The sequence below is a fragment of the Mus pahari genome, chromosome 5, assembly GCF_900095145.1.
Source record: "Mus pahari chromosome 5, PAHARI_EIJ_v1.1, whole genome shotgun sequence".
Lineage (NCBI taxonomy): Eukaryota > Metazoa > Chordata > Mammalia > Rodentia > Muridae > Mus > Mus pahari.
In genome coordinates, this window is record NC_034594.1 from 104,373,309 (window position 1) to 104,382,986 (window position 9,678).

Sequence of the window (9,678 nt, forward strand, 5' to 3'; positions counted from 1 at the left end):
AGCTCATGTCTCTAGCTGCATAAATAGCAGAAGATGGCCTAGTCATCATTGGGAAGAGAGGCCCCTTGGTCTTGCAAACTTTATATGCCCATACAGGGAAATGCCAGGGCCAAGAAGTGGGAGTGAGTGGGTAGGGGAGCAGGGCGGGGGGACAGTATAGGAGACATTTGGGATAGCATTTGAAATGTAAATGAAGAAAATATCTAGTAAAATAAATTTTAAAAATGGGTAAAAATTTGGGTATAAAAAAAAGAGTCTAGGCCCCTTTTCTCTTTTCTCTGCTTAAGGGTTTCATGGAGAATAAAGAATGGTCTGAGGCTGAGCTTTCATCACAAGCTCAGCCAGGGGAAGCTTTTGTTCTGAACTTCCCTGGGATTTCAGCAGAGGTCTTCTTCTCTGAGACTTATTTTAACTTCCATTTGCACAAAGGGACCAGCCCACCTTTAAGAGTTTGCAGCTGAGGAGTCAGCAACATGCAGGATCATCTCCGTTCTGATGAACTCAAATCATCTGACTGAGCTGGCACATGAATTATATCTGTAGGTTACCAGGGCCCTGTAGCCTAATCATGAGAATGAGGTTGTGTCACAGGCACCAGCAGGTGAATTCCTAAGAATGTAGATCCAGGTGCAGGCATCTCATGGCATTATGCTGAGTGCAGAACACAGGATATTCAAGAAAGTTCAAGGAGGAGATGGGCAACTTCTCTGACAGACTTGTGGAAATCAGGAAAACTGGGCAGGGGTCAGAGTAGCTCAGCCACTGGTGAGAATTCAGCAGGAGCAAAACTAGCACTGGAGGTGCACATCTGGCAATGATAAGCTCAGCTGGAAGTTAAGAGAGAGGTCACCCATAGGCTGTAGTAGGAGCCACCAGAAGACAGGAGCAAAGAAGACCAAGGCTGGGATCTCAGAGGCTCACTTCACCTGACTTCGCCCAGGGCTCTTCAGTACTGCATATCCTCCAAGCAGATAACACTTAACTGATTTTTTACTTTCAATGGTCTTTTCTCCATCTCTCCTTGACCTTCAAGTTACAATACTGAGAAGAGAGAATCAATGTCTTTATTGGTGAAACCTTACAGGTAGCAGTCAGATTAAAAGGTCATTTGAATATGCTACCTGTTCCTGATGGAGAATTGGAAGAATTTAGGGTAGAGAATAGAAGGCTCACTGAGAGGAGATGATCATGTCATTTGCCTTGTGTTGCTTCCAGTCTGCTTATGCTGTTCCTTCCATTCAGAATTTCAATGAAGTAAACCGAATGAGACAAACTGGATGCAGATGTAACTCTATTTATCTGTCTCATCAAAATTTTCTCTCTTTACCAACAAAAAAGTTTCTAAGATACTGTAGCAGTGCTGACGATAAATCTGATAAATTTCCTGTGTTCACTGGAAGTTTTTTCTTTCAGGTTACATTCAGGAAGCATGTGTCATCCCGTGTCCATTTGATTGCAAGCTAAGTGACTGGTCCAGCTGGGGTTCTTGCAGCTCATCTTGTGGGATTGGAGTGAGAATTCGATCGAAATGGCTAAAAGAAAAGCCTTACAGTGGAGGACGGCCATGTCCCAAACTGGATCTCAAGAATCAGGTAAAGTGAATTAATGAACACACATAAAGCTAAAGTCTACTTGAACTATCATCATTTCTGGTTGAAGATGGAATTATTCTCTTACAGAGAGCTTTATAAAGTTGAAAAAGGAACAAGGGAAAACACTAATATAGCAGAAGAAGTGTCAATACCTTTGCCTGGTCTTATATAATGAGGAAATCAACTTGGTACCCTTAGCAATATTATATGTATAAAATTACAGCTAACTGATTTTAATCAGAATCATAATTGGAAATTAAAAATCACATTCTTACATTGTTCAAATAAAATCAATAAAATTGAGAAACCATCAATTAATTTATAATATATTCATAATATCATCTTTAAAAATTCAGAAGTGATGATCTAGTTTTCTTTTACCTAAGACTTTTTCCTAATTTTCATTGCTGTCAATCTTGCTAAATCTTCTACAACTTTCCAAACCTATTTTGACTATTTCTCTACATGTTTCCCCTAGAAGTCATACATATTTTCACAAGTGACATCCTGATGGGTATCTTTCCATATAGCTGTCTAATAAAATTGTCATACTAAGCAATCATAGATGGCTAGAGCATATTTCAGCTTGTGTCTAAATTTTAACATAAGAAGCATAATGAAGAAGTCAGAGTTCATCCACAGATACATACTGATTATTAGATTAGGACTGATGATTTTAAAAATCAATTAAATAAGCCGGGCGTGGTGGCGCACGCCTTTGATCCCAGCATTCAGGTGGCAGAGGCGGGCAGATTTCTGAGTTTGAAGCCAGCCTGGTCTACAAAGTGAGTTCCAGCACAGCCAGGGCTACACAGAGAAACCCTGTCTTGAAAAACAAACAAACAAACAAATAAATAAATAAATAAATAAAAATAAAAATAAACAAATAAATAATTCAGTTAAATAGATGACACACAAATGAAGCCAGTTAAAATATCTTTATCTTAAGGGCAGTGACATTTATCTCACAAATTTTACTGGGGACCTTTCAACCAGGCTCCAGGAACCTCTACTGAGAATCCTTTGGTGTTCATCTCTTTCTTCCCAACCCCACTTTGATTTTGATAACATGAAAGTTGTTGATGGGAGGGGAAATAACATATAAGACTGGCAGATTACTTACTATGAGTTAGCAATCGACCAAGACATATATAAGATGTAAAATTAGACAAAATCAATGAATTTTTTTCTCTCTTTATTGTAAGATAATGGCCATTTCACCTTTCTGTAAGATGTAAGTCTCTTCTAGAAAACAAAACAAAGAATTGTAAGAAACAGCATTAAGATAGTAGTGAAGCCTCATAGGTATAGAAGCTCAGCGGAGAAAGAGTAAAATAGTATTGATAAAAAGGAGAATGAACCACCTCGGCAGAAATAAACCTTACAAACAAAGTCATCATGGGAGTTTGCAGTTAGAAGGGTGACTTCTGGTGAATACTCATCAAGACCTCACTTTGACCATCTCTGGGGAATTTTCCAAGCTTTTACAATAGAAAGAACAGCTAATCTCTCATGTTTATGAGCATTTTTATTTATTATTACATCTTCCATTGCTTTATCGGTTTCCACTGGAATCTGGACCTTTATAGAGTTAGAGTTAACTATTAATGTTAATATTCTGATTTTCTAAAAGAGGAGGTTGGTGCATTAATGTGCAGAATCACCTCTATTAGAGGTGAGAATAGGAAGGAGTTAATGACAGAGTCTGCCTGTTGTGACTCGGGAGAAAACATGCTGCATTACATACTTACCAAAGATATAACACTCATAACCTTGAGAGGCAGCATGAGCTAAAAATTAAGTCCAAGTTTGAGGACAATTTAGGTGAATCTGCTAAGGGGAAATTAAGCAAAGGAAGACTGCAAGGGACATTTCTACGTTTTTAATTCAAAGAGGCAGTTTTAGCAAAAGTCATTTGAATTTGTCGTCAACAGAAATGAATCCTTGATGTTAATGAGCAGAAATAGAATTTATTATGGAATTTGTTATTATATAAAATAATTTCAGGTATCTGACCTGTATGTGCAAGTATAAAGAAAACTCCAATCTATACTTCCTATACCTTTTAACTTTACTTTTATTGCAAATTGACAAATGACAGTTGTATATACATATTCAAAAGGGATGATGTTATTTCTTATGAATATGTGAAGTGGTTAAGTCAGTACAATAGACATCAATCATTTCGTCCATTCTGTAATTTATTCTCAGCAATTGTGAGATGTACAATAAACTTTTATTAACTTAATTAACCATGCCATGACAGATTTCAGTTAAAGACAACTAACTCCTCAGATAGTTCCTCTACCCTCAGATGGCTAGTCTCCTCAGGTAATAGCCACTACCCAGTTTCCCTACCTCACCTCTCCATTAACCATCACTCCACTCTGTTTCTAGTGTGCTTCTTTTAGATCCCAAAGCTAAGTAAGAACATGCACTATTTGTCTTTTTGTTCTACATATTTTCCATTTTTGGTTTTTGAGACAAGGTCTTACTCTACAGCCCAAGCTGCCCTGGAGCTCCCTATGTAAACTCAGATTGGCCTTGCAGTTACTGTAATCCCCCTGTTTCATCTTTCGATGTCTTGGGATTATAGGTGTAAGCAATCATTCACAGACAGTGTTTGCCGTTCTATGCCCAGCTTATTCCACTCAACACCGTGTTCTCAAGATCTATCCACATTTTTGCCATTGACTACATGTCTGTCTTTTTAAAGCCAGGTCATTTCCATTTTGTATATGTACGCCACATTCTTTCCTTTGTCACTACTGCCATTCACACAGGCTGACTGTATAATCCAGCAAACATGAGCAGTGCTACAATGTACATGGAAGTGTAGACATCTCTTTAACATACTGACTTCAAATTGTCATGGTAAATACTAGACATACAAGTACAGAATTGTGTTCTATGTTTTTATAACTGTTCTACTTTACAGTTCCACAAAAATGTATAAGACTTCTATTTTATCTGCACATATGTTCTACCTTACATACATTAATTGATCCACTTAAGTCATAAACCCTCACACTCATTCATTAGTCTGTGAATAACAAGGGAAACTCCAACTGGGCAAAGTAAGGTATTTAAAAGAAATTCTCCTAAGACTAATTCCACCTCTAAAGCAAGGCCACTGATCCTTATCGATTCATTTTGTGGGAAGTTACCTGTGGTGACATCATTAAATATTTGCCCTTGTCTGCAGTGATGTGTTATGCATGTGTGTTTGCATGTGGATGTGTGTGCATGTGGATGTGTGTATATAGATATGTGTCTCTGTGCATCTATGTGCATGTGTATGTGTGTGTGTGTGTGTGTCTTGTGTTGCATATAGATCTTGTTTGGAAGAATTCATACTTTCTCAGTTTATCTAACAAAAATGTACGCTGTCAACGACTCTTCCTCTTTAGAAAATAGTGTCAGCTTTACTGTTGATGTCAGATCTAACCAAATAATATTAGCAAGAGAGGCACAGTTCCTTCGTACCTTGGCATGAAGAAAATGCATTGTGTGTCACATTTAATCTACTACAATGTTCATAAAAATATTGGGAATATTACTGAGTAAATGTTTGTGCACTGGCATACTCATTCTCCCTCAGTTTCATTTTCTGTGGTATATGTGAGGGCAAGAACTTCTGCTTTGAAAAACATTCTAGCCTCTGCTAGATGGTTATGGGTTGTCAACTTATAGTCATGAGAGATCTAAATGAAAAGGAGCCCTCCCTATTGATGAGAGGATGCCTCTCTCAATCTCGGAGAACACATTAGAATAGTTTCTTATGTACCAATTATTATTTATATTCTCAAAAGCATGAGTCCTTCTAGCAGAAAGAAATAATCTCCAAATTGTTTCCCAAGGGGTCTTTCAAGAGTGCCCTGACAAACTTTGACATTTAGATCCCATTGAAGACTAGACCAATGATATAAATGGAAAGGTTGGCATTATGTACACACACCCATAAACTGTTCTGACTCCTTCAGTGAAATCAATATTTATAATCTCTCATAAAAGCCTCCCTTTTAAAGCAGAACCTATCAACCCTCTAGCTTTTGCTCTGGAAGTGCCCCAGTGACAGCTATCCTTGAGTAGCTTCTGCTAAGTGTATTTGTGATGCTAAATAGCTCACAATGCAGCTGTCCCTGTGCTCTTATCTTGGCATAAATACCTTCTACACAGTTTATTGGATTATCAGGTCAGTTGGCTGATGCCCTTGACTCTGTTGTGAATAATAAAATAGACAATATATTTTAATTTTTACAGTCTAAATGTGTTGAGTGGATTTAAATGCACTTGTATTGTATATTTTTTCTTTTTTTTTCTTTTGAAATGATGCTATTAGCAGATTAAATATGAGGGCAGTAAAGCCCCACTGGACTTACATTTCCTTTTAAGAGTTCTTTACATGATTGAAGTCAGAGGCACTTTAGAAAAAAGCACATTTTGTTTATACGTCAAAGGCACTTTATTCACAGTTTGAATCCAGATCCTGTAAGAGATTCATTACCTTTACATTTTCAAGATACACTCTACCCAAGCACATTTTAGAAGATTTTAATGCCTCTGCCTTACTTAGAGGATATGAATTAAGTATGTGTGTTCTCTAGAAATGATTGCTATTTTAAAGACGCCTACCCTCCCCAGTAAAAGGTGACCTAAATTTGCAAATGAGAACAATGCATTTTATTTTTCAAACTGGGGCAATCATGTTTTTAAGCTTTCTTTCTAACGATATGTAAATGTATTTTTACCATGAATGAACACATACAAGACTTGAGGCTGAGCAATGGGTTCTATGTGAATTGGCTTGGGTTCTATGTGAATTGGCTTGGACTCAAACTGTGTGCTGCTTCAATAACTGTCATCCTCATTGTATTGTTTGTTTATTTATTTGTTTGTTTTTGAACCAGAAAAATATATGGATACACTTAAGATTTAATTTGATTTAGCCAATTTGGGTATCCTCACATAGTCCCTGATTTAAATCAAATCATTCCTGGCTGCTCAGCTTGGACTGAGAGCTTTGAAAGGAAACCCAGACTGAAGCAGAAGGAGAAGCCTTTCTCCTCAGAGTTACAGAAAAGGTAACCCAAATTGACCCCTGATTACATATTCAACAGACCCCTCCAGTGGGAGAGGGTAACTGGTTGTCCTACTTTTAATAAGAACTGTGTTCAGAGTGGAGCAACACTTGGTGAGGAATGAAGGGCTGTAGAGGACTTTAATCTTTAAGAGTGTTTGGAAGGACATAGCAGGGTTGGTTGAAAACTCCTAGAACACCTCCTTTCTCTCTCACATAGCAGTTATCTCAAAGCCCGGGCTCACTTCACTCCACCTGTGGACAGTGTGAAACGGCCTCTGCGGTGGGCTGTTGGAACTTTGTAATCTTTATGACCATCTGTCAGAGAAAGTCTGTACTTTGAGGGTGTGGCATCGTCATATAATTGAGCTCACAGGAAAAGCTGTGTTTCTCTTTAGCTTGTACCCCGGTGCCATCTCCAAGAAACATTGTTTTGCTTCTCAAGCTATCTCCTCCCCCAACTCTTGTGCCCACACATACCTACTCATCATTACACTGAAGACATAGACCTCTGGCTTGTGAGCATCTTTGAATCTTCATCATTATTAAATGCCCCAGGAAACACTCATGAGAATTCAGTGAGCTTGTACCTCATCCTGAGGTTTACCTTTATTGTAACTGTTGCTGTTACTCTAATATGGTGAACTGTTTTTCCATGTGCCATTGAATTCCCTTTTACTTGGCTTTTACTAAATGTGTTAACAATGTACTTCTAGAAATGTCCCGATAGTGCAGTTCCTAAGTGTAGCTTTTATGACACTATAAAATTGGAAGGTGGGAAAATTTTGTAAGGTTTGGTTTTATAACTCCGTCATTGTCCTCCCAAGCCTCATATTATCTCTAACTCCTTAACTGTAAACTCCACTGAAATATTATATAACAATGTTATGAATGTTACATCATCTGTTCACAGTTTTTGTGAAATCATTTCTTTTAACCAGATATGAAACAGAAGTTATTAAGACCTTTCTAGAAAAATACTGATAAAATCTACTTTTTTGTCTGCCATTTAAGTTATCAATGTGGAATGAAAAGCCCCTCCCATTTCAGTCCTTGAAAATATACAGATCTGAATTAAATTGCAAGTATGGTTTGCATATACCAAGATGTATATGAAAACAGTGTACCCAAACCCTTTGGCTGTGGTGCTTTCTTAAACAGAAAACAAACTTTAAAATAAAGGCTTAAGACATAGCTGAAAATATATTTGAAATGATACATAGCTTTCCTGGTGTGTCAATTGATTATTTTCCCCAATTTTTTTCCAGAAGGTAAATTTCTGGTCCTGTATAGGTCCTTGCAGATCAGCATTTGTAGGGTAGTGACTTGGTTTTAAGAGTCAAGGTAAGTTGTTTGAGAAACCTTTCTCTGTCTTTTGAAACCCAGAGTCGATTATTTCATAACTGCTATTGATTGTGAGCACAAAGAGAACACCGAGGTTGAAGAATTGCCATAGCAACTGTGTCCCAGGACCCAGGCCTCCGTTCTGTGACTCAGTACACTAGAGAGGATCAGAAATGGGATTTCACTGAAAAGGTTTCTTGTGTGCTGGTTCTTCTGATCAGGAAGGTTTGTAAATGCTGCCACTGTTGAGATATTTGGTCACTGAAGCCAGAACTGGTGGTAAATTGAACCCTAAGAAGAACAGCAAGATTGCTGACTTAGCTTTCCCTGCCTAACTCAAACAAGGAATCACTGGCTTCTGCAGTTCCACACTCAGCACAAACCATCAAAAACCTTTCCATCCTACAGAAGAGACTACATTTGAAAAGAACATGAGCATCACCCTCTCACTGTGAGCCACCGAGATGTTTAAAGTGTTCAAACCCAGTCAGGTTTGGGCTCAAGTTGCAGCATTCTGAGTCCCAGTTTTGTAACTCCTCAGGTAGAGAGCTGATAGCCACTTCTGAATTTATTATTATTAAATATAAAATGAAAACATCTATTTTCCATATCATTGCTTGATGCAATCAATGCATCTATCCTTCTATCTATCTATCCATCCATGTAGCTATCTATTATCTATCATCTATCTATTTGTGTCTGTGTGGGCATGTGGGTACATGCACACATGTGTACCCATGTGCACATGTACACACATGCCACACAGCACACATGTGGAGAACAAAGGTCATCTAAGGAAACCATTTTTTTCTCATCATATATGTCATTGATTGAACTCGGGCTTATCAGTGGGCACATTCAATTAAGAAGCCATCTCACCATCCTGGCACAAAACAAATGTGTGTTAAATGTTAGATATGACTATTTCTCCCCATAATTTAACATGTATTTGTTTTCTCTTAGCTTGCCTTTTAGAGCTAATCTAAGCAGTCTGCATTTCCTTTTACATTCAGGTACAGGGGCATTTGGAGTCAAATAGGTAGGTTATAAGAACTCTTCTTACATGTTCAGTAAAAGCCAGTACCTATATGGGAAGTGATTTCACTTCCCTTCAAAACTCACTATTTGGTACTATACTTTTTTCTTAGTGGAAGAAGGAGTGTGACTTTAATTCAGCTAAAACTAATTTTGTGCAAATTTATGATTCATTTTAAATGGTTTGGAGAATTCACAGAAGATGAAGAGACAGAAACATAACCTATGATTTTTTTTACAAAGCACACATTGCCAATTACTAGTCAGGTGTGGGGGAATGGGCTAAGCACAGACAGCCTGATCTCCAGTCAAGCTGAGGTCTTGAACCCCAGTGGTAACTAATGGGTGGTAATTTCCATGGGATGGTAGGCTTTCAACCATGTCTCCTGGACCCTTAGTTCCTGTCAAAGTTACCACCCCCACAGCCCCAACAGGAGAGGTTCATGGCTAACAGTCACATAGACAATGTCCCAAGCTTCTGAACTTCTGGCTAGACTCCTCCCCACAGTTACCTAGCAACAGCAAGATAACAAGCCTACTATTAGAGGGGCTGTTTGGCCCCTCCTTGCTTTCTAAGGTCTCTCTCTCTCTCTCTCTCTCTCTCTCTCTCTCTCTCTCTCTCTCTCT

General features: G+C 38.2%; 1 protein-coding gene across 1 annotated transcript in view; it reads left to right on the plus strand.

The window, feature by feature from the left end:
- The window catches only part of Thsd7b (thrombospondin type 1 domain containing 7B), an 872,787-nt gene that overhangs the window by 643,606 nt on the left and 219,503 nt on the right, over positions 1 to 9,678 (plus strand). The window contains exon 14 of the mRNA XM_021198560.2: positions 1,414 to 1,592. Within this exon, the coding sequence (XP_021054219.1) occupies positions 1,414 to 1,592 (179 nt within the window). The remainder of the gene's footprint in view (positions 1 to 1,413; positions 1,593 to 9,678) is intronic.